We start from the raw sequence: 17,424 nt of genomic DNA on the forward strand, positions 1-17,424 counted from the left end.
CAGGTTCCCTTCGCTCTGATGTATGTGTAGACTCTGAATTAGATGCCTCTGGTTAAGCTGTGACACTTCTAATAGGTAATGTATATTACAAAGTTGAAATGTATTCAATGCTCATTTCTATCATCCTTATTACTGGCAATTCATGCTTCCATGACCTTGAGATCCACATTCAACTATGAAAGAGGGCCGCGAGCAGCATTCAGCTCTGAGAGAGGGTCGCGAGCCACGTCCAGCTCCTGCCCCACTCACAGTAGTGACACCTAGAGCCCCTATTACCGGTATAATGACAGCCAAAACTTTTCCACTGAAATCACACCAAGGCAATATGCCAAGCTCCAGGGTTTCCTATCTTCCCCCATTCAGATCTGCTCTTCTGTGCAGGGCTACACTCAAGTCATCATCTAGATATCTACTTTTAATAGCTAGGCATTCATCCTTTTTGGGGTTACTTTTAATAGCTGTTTAATACATCTGGTGCTAATGCTCCAAGCTGGCAGCCAGAAGCCACACATCAGGGGCCTGCCACATGTAGCTCTCGAGCTACAGGTTGGGGACCCCTGTATTAGGTACTAAAAACAAAGCACAATTTGCAGATGGTGTATGTGGATACCTAAAGGAAGTATTGCTGCCTAAATAGCTATGCCAGGCAGGTCAGAGACCTGCATAGCTGACATAATTACAGCTTGTTAGAAATAAATAAATGGTTAAACCTAATCCTAAGCCATAAAGGTTAAAATAAACGGAATTATGGCAATTTATGGTATGACGCTTACACTTCTTACAGTATGATTGGAGAAACTGAAACTGGACATGTCCCAGCACATGTAAAGTATTTACAGCTTTTTTATTGCATTATTCCTCTTTAAGTAGGAGGCTTAGCAGAACATGCCCATAGACAAATTGTAGGAACAAGACTCTATGGATCGTCCTCATTTTTTCTACTGATTTACAAATTCCCATACCAGTCATTTTCTTTGACAATCAAGATGGAACGCAGCAATATTTTGACATCTTATATGGTGGACAAGGAGCTTACCTGTCCTGAAAATGCAACCATTTGTAAAGGCACCGCCTGCCTATTGCCCCCTGACAGATTCAATGTTATTCTAAACACAGTTTTAAGTATTGTTATCACCGTCATGTTAGCTTTGGTCATGTTTTCAATGGGCTGCACTGTGGAGATTAAGAAATTTTGGGGCCACATAATACGCCCCTGGGGCATTGCAATAGGATTTCTGTGTCAGTTTGGGATAATGCCCCTTACTGCTTTTGTATTGTCTCTGGCATTTGACGTTCATCCAGTTCAAGCTGTTGTCATTTTAATAATGGGCTGTTGTCCTGGTGGAACTGGCTCCAACATCCTGGCATACTGGGTAGATGGAGACATGGATTTAAGGTAAGATGCAAATGTAAGTGTCAAGCTCATACTGTATTTGCTTTCCAGACTTTATATGATTTTTGTTGTACTTTTTTATACATATACATACTTATTTTAGTAAGGTTGTGCTCACGATTTCAATATATATCTTCAACTCTACAAATTCAAGAGCCATGATGAATTCAGCAATTGGCTCTACTCATAAAGTTAAGGCATCATGAAAATCTTATCAAGTTATAAACTACAGTATCTACAGCATAAGTGATAATTTTCTGATCTCTGGGGGATCTCAACATTGGGACCTCCACTAATTCCTAGAATAGGGTTCTGAAGTGTCTGATTTAAATTGAGCAATAGCCAAGATTCGTGCCATCTCTCTATTCATTGTCTATTGGACAGGCCAAAAGCAATACTCAGCAATCTACTGCAGTCCCCCAGACAAGCAAGTAATACCCCTCTGTCACCTTAACCCCTTTACCCCCAAGGCTGGTTTGCAGGTTAATGACCAGACCAACTTTTTCAATTCTGACCACTGCCATTTATGAGGTAATAACTCAGGAACACTTCCATGGATCCCGGTGATTCTGATATTGTTTTCTCGTGACATATTGTACTTCATGATAGTGGTAAAATTTCTTTGCTATGACTTGCGTTTATTTTTGAAAAAAAACAGAAATTTGGCGAAAAATGTGAAAATGTTGCAATCTTCCAACTTTGAACTTTCGTGCCCTTAAATCAAAGAGATATGTCACATAAAATACTTAAGAATATTTAGAATTGAGAGTCCTCAGTGATTGATACCTTTTAATGGCTAACTGAAAAGATGGCAACAAATTGCAAGCTTTCGAGACTACGCAGGTCTCTTCATCAGGCTAGACTAATACAAAATCTGAAGAATAACATATTTATACATATCTACTGGCTAACACGGTACAAAGATATATATCTTTCCTGTATAAAATACTTAATAAGTAACATTTCCAACATGTTTACTTTACATCAGCACAATTTTAGAACCAAAATTTTTTTGCTAGGAAGTTATAAGGGTTAAAAGTTAACAACACTATTTTTTTTAGTGACCACATCATATTTTAAGTCACTTTGAGGGGTTTATATGATAGAAAATACCAAAAAGTGACACCATTCTAAAAACTACACCCCTCAAGGTGCTCAAAACCACATTCAAAAAGTTTATTAACACTTCACGTGCTTCACAGGAATTTTTGGAATGTTTAAAAAAATAATATTTAACTTTTTTTCTAAAAAAATTTTCTTCAGATCCAATTTTTTTAGTTTACCAAGCCATAAAAATAAAAAATCATATTTTTTTTCACAAAAATGATCTTTTCGCCCCAATTTTTTATTTTCCCAAGGGTAACAGAAGAAATTGGACCACAAAAGTTGCTGTGCAATTTCTCATGAGTATGCTGATACCCCATATGTGGGGATAAACCACTGTTTGGGCACATGGCAGAGCTTGGAAGGGAAGGAGCGCCGTTTCACTTTTTCAACGCAAAATTGGCTGGAATTAAGATCGGATACCATGTCGCGTTTGGAGAGCCCCTGATGTGCCTAACAGTGGAAACCCCCCACAAGTGACACCATTATGGAAACTAGACCCCCTACGGAACTTATCTAGATGTGTGGTGAGCACTTTGAACCCCCAAGTGCTTCACAGATGTTTATAACGTAGAGCCGTAAAAATAGAAAATCATATTTTTTTCACAAAAATGATCTTTTCACCCCAAATTTTTTATTTTCACAAGGGTAGCAGGAGAAATTGAACCACAAAAGTTGTTGTCCAATTAGTCCCGAGTACGTCGATACCCCATATGTGGGGGTAAATCATTGTACGTGTGCACAGAAGAGCTCGGAAGGGAAGGAGCACTGTTAGTCTTTTTCAACGCAGAATTAGCTGGAATTGAGATCGGACGTTATGTCGCATTTGGAGAGCCCCTGATGTGCCTAAACAGTGGAAACTCTGAATTCTAACTACAACCTTAACCCAAACATACCCCTAACCCTAATCCCATCCCTAACAATAACCCTAACCATAAATCTAACCCTAACACACCCCTAACTCTAATCCCAACTTAACCTTAATCCGAAACCTAACCCTAATGCCAACCGTAACCGTAAATCAAACCCTAACCCCAACTTTAGCCCCAACCCTAACCTTAACCCTAACTTTAGCCCCAACCCTAACTCTAACTTTAGCCACAACTCTAACATTATCCCAACTCATTTTAGCCCAATAATAAGTAAATAAATACTTTTTTTATTTTATTTTTCTCTAACTAAGGGAGTGATAAAGGGGGTTTGATTTACTGTTATTTTATTTTGATCACTGTGCTAGGAACCTATTGGTGCCGGGTGCCACCCGGCAGATCTCGGCGGGCGCACTACGCATGCATCCGCCATTTTCTCCTGCAAGAAAAAGCCAGCAATCCGGAGGAATTCAGGGGGGCCTGCAGGGACAACAGAGGTACTGGGGGGTGATCAGGGGACCGGGTGACCCTATTTCTCTCTCCTCTGATGTGCGATCACATCAGAGGAGAGAGGAATTAAATGGAAAATCTGACCTTTTTTTGCAGTCATCATTATACCGTTAATTAAAACCCTCTCAAATAATGTTCTCTGGGGTCTTGGCTATCCCCGGCAGCCGAGACCGCAGAGAAATTCTGATGCTGGGGGGCGCTATAACCTTAAACCTCAGTGCCGGTTTAAGTACCCATAACTGCCGCTGTTAAAAGGCGCATCAGCGGTCATTAAGGGATTAAATGTCATAATTCTTCCCTGCTCGCGCCAATCACTGGCAGAGCAGGGGAGAATGATGAGAGCCGTGTTCAGCACCCAGTGCCGGGGAAAGGGCTTACTGCTACGCTCCTTCCCTGGTGCCCAGCCGTGTGGTTCTGATGCGGCACACACATGCCACACGTGTGCCGCAAGTATTACACACACGGACACTGACATCTCTGGTACCGTAAATATCAGGACGTGTGAAAGAGGCCTTATAGCGGGTTTTTATGTTTGGCAGCTGTCACACGCTAAAAGATGCTTTTTATTGCAAACAATAGTTTTCGCCTCACCACATTTTGAGAGCTATAATTTTTCCATATTTTGGCCCACAGAGTCATGTGAGGTCTTATTTTTTGCGGGACAAGTTGATGTTTTTATTGGTACCATTTTCGGGCACGTGACATTTTTTGATCACTTTCTATTTTGATTTTTGGGAGACAAAATGAGCAAAAACCAGCAATTCATGAATTTCTTTTGGGGGGGGCGTTTACACCGTTCCGCGTGTGGTAAAATTGATAAGGCAGTTTTATTCTTCGGGTCAGTACGGTTACAGCGATACCTCATCTTTTTTATGTCTTGACGCTTTTATATAATAAAAACTATTTTATAGAAAAAATAATTGTTTTTGCATCACTTTATTCTGACAGCTATAAAATTTTTATTTTTTCGCTGATGAGACTGTATGGCAGCTCATTTTTTGTGGAACAAGATGATGTTTTCAGCAGTACCTTGTTTATTTACAGTATATCCATCTTTTTGTTTGCGTGTTATTCCACTTTTTGTTCGGCAGTATGATGATAAAGAATTGTTTTTTGCCTTTTTTTATGGTGTTCACTAAAGGGGTTAACTAATGGGACAGTTTTATAGGTCAGGTCATTACGGACTCGGCGATACCAAATATGTGTACTTTTATTGTTTAGATTTTTTTTCATTCAAATATTTATTTAATGATAGAATAAATATTGATTTTGCATTATTATTTTTTATTTATTTTCAATAATTTTACAATTATCTAACAAAAAAATTTAATTTATTCTGACTTTTACACTTTGTCCCACTATGGGATAATCATTTTTTGCAGGCTGATCGCTTCTATAGCATGCAGATGAAGCAGCATCTGCATGCTATAGAAGCTGTTAGCGCTGCACATACTGCACACTGACCTGAGAGACTTCCTGATCAGGCACTGCACATGACAGGAAGTTTCTTAGCTTTGGTAACCCGGATGTCATCATGATGACATCAAGTTACCATGGCAGCAATCTGGACCCCGTGTCACGCCACGGGGTCTCCAATCCTAAGGCAGAGTGGCTGTCAGCCCTCTGCCTGCTCCTGGAATATTATGATCGTGTTCGATCGCAGCATTTCGGGGGGTTTAAGTGCAGGGAGTGGTCTGTGACTCGGGTGTCAGCTGTGAGAATCAGCTGACACCCGGCCGTAATTGGCCGCCCACCACCCGTGAGCGTGGCCAATCGCTGAGACGTACTATTCCGTCCATGGTCAGACAGGCCCAGGGCACATGGACGGAATAGTACATCTAATGTGAGAAAGGGGTTAATATGCCATGCTTAACTAATCATAAATATATCATACACTTGCCATACGCATTTTCTTGGCATATTCTGAGTCTTAAATTTAGTCTGTCTTATATTGCATTTAAAATATAGATATTTTATATTATAAGATAATGATATTATGTAAAAATCCACATTATTGTAAAAACTAATAGGAAGTTTCATGATTTCAATTTATTTTTTTACAAAAAGATCTTTGCCCTTTAAATGCCTGTATTTTATTTATAAGTATAATTTGCGTGTGACATGTATAATCCTTTCATGTCTATAAAGAAACAGTAAAATAGGATCTTAACATTTTGTCACCAGGTGAAAACTCTAAGCGCTTTAACATTCAAACATATTGTGTTTGTTAATAAACTGGAGATTGTACAGACATAGAAACAATCTAGGTAATAACTCTTTAGTGCCGGTAGTATGTTCATAGTGGGTCAATAGCAGACAGAAGGAATGTTTTCTATACATGGATTGCACTAATTGTTGTATTTCTACATAATATCAACTGCATTCATTTGAAGAAATTGTATTTTCCACACAACCTAGTGCTAATCACATTTTCTAATGTATTAGAATGTTCTATGGAAAATTTTCCCTATTAACTAGTTAGCTGGCCAGACGACTAATTGGATAGGACTAACAGACAGACAGACAGACAGATAAAAAAATAGACAGACAGATAGATAGATAGATAGATAGATAGATAGATAGATAGATAGATAGATAGATAGATAGATAGATAGATAGATAGAAAAAACAGACAGCAACACAAACAGATTTTGGGTGTAATACTTCCTGAGTAATGTGGTTGTCCAACGCAAAGTATAAATGGAAAAAAATCAGGCAGCACTCCAGTTCAAGGAAAAATTGTGGACTTGACAAAGATCGTGCTGTGAGGTTGAAACGTTGCACCACTTCCTTGAACTGGAGTGCTGCCTGATTTTTTTTCCATTTAGATAGATAGATGTGAGATAGATAATAGATAGATATGTGACAGATAGTTTGAGTAAATTGCTTTGACAGATCACAGTCGAACCCATGTTATTTATGGGGCTGTGCACGTATCCGATTTTATACTCGGACCAAGTGGTCAGAAGAAGAAAATCACAGCATGCAAGATATGACTCTGAGAATTGGATGGCTATTGCCCATTCAAGTTATAGGAATGATTTTCATGGACTGACATAATGGAGAAGGTGGAGAAACTTTTTTTTTTGCTTTCCACCTCCAAGAAAATCATATCCCACTCTGATCGAGCCATTTATCTCAGATGGAGAGAAACCCGTCTTCTGAACCTGCCCTTACAGACACCAGTTTTAGGCTAGTTTCACACTAGCGTATGCCCGAGGTGCAGTCAGCTGCAGGCTTTCTCCGTGAAGCTCTGGCCCCGGCCGCACCTCCTCCATTCAGCCCCGCCTCTGTCAGCATGCGCACCCTATCTTTAGCATTAGGTACACAGGACGTGCTGATGAATGCAGATGCCTCCGCATGCGTCTTTTTGACGGTGCGGCGAGCACACCGAAATGCAACACGTTGAGTTTGGCGCAGGTCACCGCACTGTCAAAAAGACGCATGCAGAGGCATCTGCATTCATCAGCATGGCCTGCGCACCTTATGCTAAAGATAGGGTGCGCAGGCCGCATGCAGACAGAGGCGGGGCTGAACGGAGGAGGTGAGGCTGGGGCGGAGCTTCACGGAGGAAGCCCGCAGCCGTCTGCACCTCCGGCATACGCTAGTGTGAAACTAGCCTTACTGGGCTGCCAGACAAGTAATATAGCACGTCACTCAGTTCTTGTTCGGATACATTGTAGCAAACCTGCAGGGCAGGTGCAGCTACCAGATTCAACACTAAGATTGTCTGACATGTAGTGAAGGGAATATATTTGCAACAATTTTTCACTCCTCCCTTGCATCTAATATGGGAAATTAAAGGGTTATTCCCATCTTTTCAAATGGATATAGTCCAATGGTACCTGTAAAAAGAATCACTTTTGCTATTAACTGCTATTACAATTTAAAGATGTTCTTGAAATATTAACACTTTTCTTTTGCTTACAGCTTGTTGCCTAGGAGACCAACCACCGCTGCTGTCTAGCTTGCAAGCACAGCACTGAAGATGGCCGGGATTAGGAAGTAACAGCTCGCTCCAGCCATCCCGGCCAGCTTCACATTTGTGCCGACAAGCTCAATAGATCAAGGTTGGACGCACTATGCATGTTCTGCTGTCTAAAAGTAGCAGTCAGTCTCTAAAGCAACAACGGGCTCTAAAGAAAAGGAAAGTGTTAATGTCTCGAGAACGGCTAGCTGAACAAATAAATAATCAATAAATTAAATTGCAGAAAAGATTGTATTTACAAGCGCTATCTGAGAATGCCCATTTACGAAGATGGGAATAATCTATGCAGCAAATTTTGAAAGCTGTATTGATTTAAAATATTTTATTATTTTGTGACTAGAGGTGGAAATTGATGTGGATCAAGATTTTTGGGAAGATTTACAAAGAGATTCAGCATTTTTTTGTAAATTGTAGATATGAAACGATGTGATCGATCCAAATCAAAGCTTTAACTTGAATCTCCGTTAAACTTAAACCAGCATATTAAACGTTTTATGTATTTGATGTTCTGCATAGGAGGCATTTCCCACATTCTCCATGTATCATTACTGCAGCTGCCTGCAATCACAGACACAGGCCAATGCATTGTTTCTGCAGACTACAGTGCAAAATCCGATTTTCTCCATGTGTTTTTGCTCTGCGGCTTCGCTGTTATTCTACATTTGGTTTTAATAGATGTTCTGTACGATAAATATCACTATTATTGATTTGTTTTGCAGTATAAGCATGACAACGTGCTCCACCCTCGTAGCATTAGGCATGATGCCGCTCTGCCTCTTCCTCTACACGAAAACATGGGTTGATTCCAATTCAATTATTATTCCTTATGACAGTATTGGTAAGTAATGTGCGCTACACAATGTAACAGCAGATATGATTAATTACATGTACAAATATACTAATAGAAGACGTATTAGGATATTAGAAGAATTACACATTCGCTAATCTTACAAAATGAAACATTGCAAATTGTTTCCATCGTCCCCCTTTGAATGTGTATTCCACAATAGATGAGCAAATAAATATTTTTTTCTTTTATGCGGGTGACCAAAAACAAATAATATTTTGACTCCAGTCTTTTTCATGTAGTCACAGCACAAGAAAGTGATAGAGGGTAACGTGCGATGCAGTTGTGGATATAGCGGCAGCAAGTGATGTGTGCACGGACGCTATACAGTGTCATATGGCATGCTCATGTATAGATGCTGTATATATGCCGCCAATGGTCTACTGTGAAGGTAGGGAAGAACAAGAAGAGAATAGCCAATTGGAGCGGCCAGAGCATGGCCGTGGTGTGGTAGTGATTAAGCAAAAACTTGATTTTATTGGGGAAACAGTTGTTTTTCATGAAAATCGGATACAATCAGCCAAAAAGTTTTACAGAAGAAACGGCTGTTCCTCCACAAAGTCATGTGATTGCTAAATAAGACCCTTCACAAGTTTTATCATGTTAAACAGGCTACATCATGGAATAGTGGCTGCAGAGCTTAATAAATGTAGGTTTTTATTTTCTAATTTCTTATCTAAATTGCAAAGATATTATCTCGGGAACTTTAGGTTATAATTTTGAAGTTCAATTTGGCATTACCAGAGATTTGTTTCTAGGGGTGTGTACTTTTTCCCCTGCATGATGCTGTCTAATCATAAGTAGGCAGCAAAATAGAGGGGAAAAAGGAACATGTCACAAAAGAAGCTTACAGTAGGCATTCTTGTATGTGAGACATGTAATGATATGCAGCCCTGCTCCCAGTCACGATCTCTGCAGCTAGTGTATAGGATATAACAGAGCAGAGTATGATTACAAACACCTCCAGATCTCTTCCCAAGGCAGTCAGTGTAAGGGGAAGGGCATACAGCATAGCTGAGTGTGTTTACAAAGACTTCCAGCTTTTATCCCGCAGCTGTCATTAGTACCTCTCCACCCACAATGACTGCATTGAGAAAAAAGATAGATGTGTTTGTAATTCCCACTTATAGAAATTACAGCTTTAGTGTTCTAATCGCTGCCTCTGTTCTGGAGATGCTGAAGTTTATTCAGACATGCTCATTGCACCCTTGGTGTAGCCAAGAGGCTCATTGTGCTGTTCCACATACTGGTGTTGCATACCCCCACCTCCTTCATGAGTAATTGACAATAAATTAATAGGTCCAAGCTATAGGTAAAACAAGAGCGCAATAGGGTCTTATCCGGGTGACTTATAGGGTTTAATAAAGAAATATACTCACCCTTTCCAGGAGAGAGCAAAGCATATAGGATTAGTTTGTCAGCCTGCTGCACATCCAACGGTCCACCAGTGACCGACACATAAAACTTAGGAATAAAAAATCTTTGGATTTAAGTGCGCTGCCAGACAAATTATCAGATTCCAATCATGTAGATGAATTAATCTCTTTATTCCCAACGCGTTTCGAAGTCCATACTTCTTCCTCAGGGGATATATGTCATCCCCTGAGGAAGAAGTATGGACTTCGAAACGCGTTGGGAATAAAGAGATTAATTCATCTACATGATTGGAATCTGATAATTTGTCTGGCAGCGCACTTAAATCCAAAGATTTTTTATTCCTAAGAGTTTTAATAAATTAATAGGAGCAGTTTGGCAATACCTGACAGCGGCCAGGGAACAGTTGTCAGGACTGTGCTGTTCAGTTCCACAACTGCTAATATCTGGCCTCCGCTGGCACTAAGAACTGATGATCGCTGGGGGTGCTAGGTGTCATATACCCACTGATCTGATATTGATGACCTATCGAAATAATAGGTCATCATTATAAAAATAGTGGAACAAACCTATAAATTTGGATTTTATGCTATTTTTCCACTAAACATTTTTTTTAATAATGTACAGTTTCCGGTATGTAACATTTTATAGACAAACATCTCATTTATGGTAGTTATTAACAGTAAGACATTAATAACATCATTTCTTGCAGGTATTGCCTTAGTCTCTCTTGTTGTTCCAGTTGGATTTGGAATGTTTGTTAATTACAAATGGCCAAGAGTAGCCAAGATAATCCTCAAGGCAAGTAAAAGAATGTTTTATATTACAAAAACATATAACAAAAATTACAAAAAATATTCCTGCTCACAGAAGTCAGTTGTGGATTCAGGTCTTTTAGAAAAGTTCAGCCATACAATCATAAACAGGAATAAGAGTCTTATGATTCATAACTGATGAGCAAGTAACCATTTTAGATTTTTCAAATGATCTGTTCTGTTATGAATAGTACTGTGCCATGTACACACAGAGGATGTACAGTATTTATCAAGCTAATTGCAAAATAATGGTCTTTGTGCCAAAAATAATTGTCTTTTCACGACATACACCACATGTATTATGTGTTTTAGATACTTTTCATGCCTTATCAAATACAGTATGACTTAATTGAAAAGGCTTTTGTCTTACCATAAAAAGGAGTGACCTAACAGGCGACACTTTGCACCAAAAAAGTGCCAACATTTTCTGACACAAAATAATGCTATGTGCATTCTGCTTCTATGCATTTAGCCTGCAGTATAGATCAGAAGAGGACAGATGCCCATGCATCAATCCTGACTGTGTCCATACCTCCTGAGTGTACCCAGCCTTGGTCAACTAAACAGTGACTTAAACTTAGTCTAGACAGACTTCAATCAGGCTAGGGTCACACCATCGTTTTTCTCTCATCCGAGAAAATCTTGCCCTTTATACTAATCACAGTCTGATGAAACGTTGAACAGTGTATGATCCAATTTTCACAGATATGGAGAATAAACCAAAAAATTCTCCATCTTCTCCATTCTGTCAGCACGTGAAAATTAGACTGCACTCAGATGTCATCCAGATGCTGTCCAATTTTTTCCACGGACCCAAAGACATGAAGGGCTAATGCAATCTTATAATTGGATGCAACTCGAGCATGCTGCAATAATTTTTCCTCTGACCATTCCCTCATTCCAGCAGAGGGAAAGCCAACTGCTGGTGGCTGATGATAATAATTTGGGGCCAATGTCCCGAAAGGTTCCCAGGCTTTTAATAACAGCTCAACTCCAGCCTTTACTGGTTAGTTTATGGGGACCCAAAAAATGACAGGGTCCCCCTATAATTTTTAACCAGCAAAAACTAAACAGACAGCTGTGGACTGATATTACTAGCCTGGGAAGGAGCCAGATATATTGGTCCCTCTCCTAGGTTAAGAACATCAGCTGTCAGCCACCCCAGAAATGGCATATCCATAAGATGCACCAAATCTGAAGCTTTGCCTCACTCTTCCCACTTGCCCTGGTGCGGTTGCAAGTAGGGTGATAGGGTTGGGGTTGATGTCAGAAGCTTTATGGCCTCTGACATCAAGTCCAGGGGTTAGTAATAAAGAGGTGTCTATAAGATGGCCCCATTACTAACTCCATAGTTATACTGTTAAAAATATACAACCAGAATAAAGTCCTTTCATGGAAAGAAAGACATAGACTCCTTTATTTGAAATAAACACTCCCCTCCCTCTTTTTACTATTTATTCCTGTAAAAATTAAAATAGTAAAACCCCATATTCCTCACCTCTCTGACGATAATCCACTTGTCCCACAAAGAAGTCCAGCTTTTCTACATCTGATTTCATGGCTGAGCGATGGCATGATTTGACCCCTCAGCTATGAGTCCAGTAGACACTGAGCTGATATTGGGGTGCAGCTTCAGTGACAAGCGGTAACATCGTAGAGGTTACTACTGGTCCCTGCCAGCTGTTCCTACAGTCAGTGTCACGCCCACTGTCACGCCCGCCACCGATACTCACCTGCAAGTCCCTGTGCGCACCTCCCGGCACGCACCCGCTCCCCGGCGCGTCCCCGCTCCTGACCTCCGGCCTCCCCTACGTCGCTCCCACGCTCCTGTGGCCGGCGCTCTGACTGCACCATGTGATGTGGTGGCTCCGCCCCCAACATGGCGGTGCCCATCGTCTATTTCTGGCCGGCGTCTCCCCAGGTAAGACGCCTGTGTATCGCTCCTGGGTCGCTGTCCTTTTGGCCAGCGCTCAGTACGCTTTCAGGCCCTGCATACTCCATATCACTTTGCTTTGCTGAGTTAGGTTCTCTGCTGTCTTTCTCTGGGTTCGCCATCCCGGCGGTCCTGGTTCTCCCTCGCCTCTGGTGCCTTCACCCCTTGTTGTCGCTGCCGTCCTCTCTGTGTGCTTGCTCTCCTGTGACCCCCTTGTCCGTGTACTCCCTTACCCCTTTTCTCTCTTGCAGCCTCCAGCCACTACCAGCTCCGAACCCTCCAAGTCTCTGCGTTTCTCTGGCTCCTACCTCTGTCTCCCGTACCGCTGCTCCGCTGACTCTCCACCCTAGTCCCCCTGGTGCTCACCCAGTCGTCCCTTTGGCTCCGGCTGTCACGGTTCCATCCCTTGTGGGTCTGCCCCTAACACTCCCTGTATAGGGGGTGGCTCCACCTGGTCCAGCTCGTCCGCAGGGGCTCTGGAGCCGTGACCCAGAGAGTCCACTCCGTGTTGCTCTCTTTATTTTGCCATCCTAAACACACTCCGTAACAGATACACAGGCCATGGACCCCGCTGGAGTCACGGCTACTCAGAAGGAGTTAATTTTTTTACGAGAGAATCAAACGCGCATAGTGTCCTTTATGAAATCGATGGACGCGCGCCTCTCCGCCCTTCAAACCTCTGATCCTGGTAATGCGGCCCAGCTGGCCGACTTACAGCAAGAGTTAGCGCAGCAGCGGGACGCACAAAGTCACATCCTCAGCTACATGGCTTCGGTTGATGGCCGCTTACTCTCGCTCCAGGCAGCCGCGGCTGCTCCTCCTCCAGTTACTGGCCCTCACCCCCTACCGCAGTTGGCCAACCACCCCGCTATAACGGTGACGCTAAACTATGCCGAGGTTTCCTGAACCAATGTCGCCTCCACTTTGAGTTGCAGCCTCTGGCATACCCCACGGATCGGTCTAAAGTGGCCTTCATAATCTCCCACCTCGAGGGGGACGCTTTGGCATGGGTAAACCCCCTTTGGGAGCATGATGACCCCCTGGTTGCCCACTTGTCAAATTTTTTGGACACTTTTCGTCGCGTATTCGACGAGCCAGGTCGTCTCGCCTCCACTACTGAGTCTCTGTTCAGTTTATGCCAGGGATCCCTAACCGTGGGGCAATATGCCATCCAATTCCGGACTCTGTCATCCGATTTGGGCTGGAACAATGAGGCATTGGTGGGAGCATTTTGGAGGGGGCTATTGGGTCGTATAAAGAACGAGTTGGCAGGCCGCGACACTCCCACGGCTCTTGAGGATCTAATCTCTTTGGCAACCTGAATCGATCTGCGGTTCCAGGAACGAGCTCGTGAGAGAAGACTCGTGCGCCCGCTGCCATCTCCTCGCAGACCACCCAGTCCTCGGTCTAGGGCTTTTCCCTCTGCATCAGGACCCGAGCCTATGCAAGTAGATCGCTTGAAGCTCTCCGAACAGCGACGCAAGTAGAGAAGTTCTCACAGCCTATGTTTCTATTGCGGTAGCGGGTCTCATTTGCTCCGTACCTGTCCGGATCGTCCGGAAAACTTCTCCACCTAGGTCAGGAAAGAGAGGCCTCCCTAGGTGTGCATGATTCCTCTCAACCCCTTTCTCTATCTGTCCTATTGCATGTGGGTGGCAAGCGGGTCTCCTTGGCAGCCTACGTGGATTCGGGCGCCGCTGGGAATTTTATTAGACTCGATGTAGTTTCCAAATTTTCGGTCCCTGTGAAGGCCCTTGAGAGTCCCCAAATCCTTGCATCTGTAGATGGTAATCCCTTGCAAGAGACCGTTAAGTCAGTTACGCATGAGATCGAGCTTCAGATTGGCGCCTTGCACAAGGAGAAAATCTCGTTTTTTGTTTTAGCCGGTATCTCTCATCCTATTCTCCTTGGTCTTCCCTGGTTGGGACTTCATGAGCCCACTTTAGATTGGCGTAACGGCAATGTTTTGTGCTGGGGGGACTCTTGTCGGTCTCGGTGTCTGCAGACGGTGCATCCCGTGGGTGTTCCCCGTCTCCTCCCTGGTCCCTCTAGTTTGCCGCCCGCATATAGGGCCTACGCGGATGTCTTCGACAAGAGAGAAGCTGAGGTTCTTCCACCTCACCACCTTATGACTGCCCTATCGAGCTCATTCCTGGTGCCACTCCTCCCCGCGGCAGAATTTTTCCTCTCTCTTTAGCCGAGACGCAGGCTATGTCGGAGTACATCCAAGAGAACCTAGCCAAAGGCTTCATTCGAAAATCATCCTCGCCTGCTGGAGCAGGTTTCTTTTTTGTGAAAAAGAAGGGCGGGACTCTTCGTCCGTGTATTGATTATCGGGGCCTTAACCGCATCACGGTGAAAAACAAGTACCCGCTTCCATTGATTCCTGAACTCTTCGATCGCTTGAGAGGAGCACGAGTCTTCACCCAGCTGGACCTGCGAGGAGCCTACAATCTAGTTCATATACGGTCCGGGGATGAATGGAAGACCGCATTCAACACACGGGACGGGCATTACGAGTACTTAGTAATGCCATTTGGACTTTGCAACGCTCCTGCAGTATTCCAAGAACTCGTCAATGACATCTTTCGAGATCTCCTCTATGTCTGTGTAGTGGTCTATCTGGACGACATCTTGATTTTCTCTCCCGACTTGTCTACCCACCGTCGAGATGTCCGTCAAGTTCTACATCGTCTCAGGGAGAATTACCTATTTGCTAAGTTGGAGAAATGCCTCTTTGAGCAGTCCTATCTACCGTTCCTTGGCTACATCGTTTCGAGTACTGGCTTGGAGATGGATCCTGAAAAGGTCTCTGCCGTTCTCAAGTGGCCGCGTCCCCAAGGAGTGAAGGCAATCCAGCGTTTTTTGGGCTTCGCCAATTTTTACAGGCAATTCATCACGCATTTTTCCTCCTTAGTCAAGCCTATCTCGGCTCTCACTCGCAAAGGGGTTAATCCCCACACTTGGCCGATGGATGCTGAAGCCGCTTTTAAAGATTTAAAGCAGGAATTCGCTAAGTCTCCGGTACTCCACCGTCCAGATGCCAATAGGCCATTCCTCCTGGAGCTGATGCCTCGTCTGTGGGTGCAGGAGCTCTTCTTCTACAAAAAACCTCCTCTGGACGCGTGGTCACATGTGGGTTCTTCTCCAAGGTCTTCTCCGCCCCAGAACGTAATTACTCCATTGGAGACAGAGAACTACTGGCCATTAAACTCGCCCTCGAAGAGTGGTGCCATCTTCTTGAAGGAGCTCTCCATCCGTTTACCATATTCACAGATCATAAGAACTTAGCTTATGTTCAGACCGCCCAAAGACTCAACCCACGTCAAGCTAGATGGTCTTTGTTCTTCAGGCGCTTTGATTTTCAGCTCCACTTCCGGCCAGGGAATAAGAACGTTAAGGCTGACGCCCTGTCTCGTTCCTTTTCGCCTGTGGACAGTGAGGATGATCCAGCGCACATCATCAATCCAGCTAAGATTATCACTGTGGCTCCCCTAGGCATACTTTCTCCACCACCCGGTAAGACCTTCGTTCAAGGTAGACAAGGCTAGGGTCTTACGCTGGGGGCACTCATCTAAATTTTCAGGACACGGTGGAGTAAGGAAGACTCTCTATCTCGTCTCCCGTCACTATTGGTGGCCATCGCTTTGCCAAGACGTCTTGGACTTCATCGCTTCCTGTCCTTCGTGTGCCAGGAACATGGTCCCTCGATCTCGGCCTTATGGGCTCCTACACCCATTACCCATACCCATACCCACGACTCCATGGACCCACATAGCTATGGACTTCATCACCGATCTGCCAATGTCCTCGAGATGTACGGTTATCTTAGTGGTCGTGGATCGGTTTTCTAAGATGGCTCACTTTGTCCCATTGTCTGGTCTACCTTCTGCCCCCGAGTTGGCGAAGATTTTCTTGATCCACGTCTTCCGTCTCCATGGCTTTCCTCAGCACGTTGTCTCGGATAGAGGAGTCCAATTCACCTCTCGATTCTGGCGAGCTCTCTGCGGATTGATGAAGATAACTCTGGATTTTTCGTCAGTCTATCATCCCCAGTCAAACGGACAAGTGGAATGGGTCAATCAAGTCCTGACTTCCTACCTCCGGCATTTTTCCAACGCGCACCAAGATGACTGGGTTTCTCTTCTTCCGTGGGCTGAATTCGCATACAATAATCATCCCAGTGAAGCCTCTACCAAGTCTCCCTTTTTTGTGGTTTTTGGACAACATCCCGGCATCCCCCTTCCCGTTTTCCCCACCTCGGGTGTACCGGCAGCGGATGCTGTGTCGATAGATTTCTCCCAGATTTGGAGGGACACCAGAGAGGCCCTTGAGAGAACCAGTCGCAAAATGAAGGATTACGCCGAAAAGAGACATTTGGATGCTCCTCCGTACTTCCCCGGGGAGAGGGTCTGGCTATCCTCACGGTATATCAGATTAAAGGTCCCTTCCTATAAGTTGGGTCCACTGTTGTGAGTTCATTTTTCCCTTCTCCATTGAGGTCTGATGAACTCCCTCCTCTAGTGAAGGAAGGTAGTGAGACTGATTACCAAACACCTGGGCAGCTAGATGATGACTGGGTGGCTGGAAT

General features: G+C 43.6%; 1 protein-coding gene across 1 annotated transcript in view; it reads left to right on the top strand.

The window, feature by feature from the left end:
- The first annotated feature begins 915 nt into the window (after positions 1 to 915).
- Positions 916 to 17,424, top strand: part of LOC141084643 (ileal sodium/bile acid cotransporter-like) — a 43,033-nt gene continuing 26,524 nt past the window's right edge. The window contains exons 1-3 of the mRNA XM_073569467.1: positions 916 to 1,396; positions 8,584 to 8,702; positions 10,798 to 10,886. Of these exons, the coding sequence (XP_073425568.1) occupies positions 987 to 1,396; positions 8,584 to 8,702; positions 10,798 to 10,886 (618 nt within the window). The 5' untranslated portion in view covers positions 916 to 986. The remainder of the gene's footprint in view (positions 1,397 to 8,583; positions 8,703 to 10,797; positions 10,887 to 17,424) is intronic.

This window comes from Dendrobates tinctorius, unplaced genomic scaffold (genome assembly GCF_039654945.1).
Source record: "Dendrobates tinctorius isolate UK_male_01 unplaced genomic scaffold, ASM3965494v1 ptg000026l, whole genome shotgun sequence".
NCBI classification, from domain to species: domain Eukaryota; kingdom Metazoa; phylum Chordata; class Amphibia; order Anura; family Dendrobatidae; genus Dendrobates; species Dendrobates tinctorius.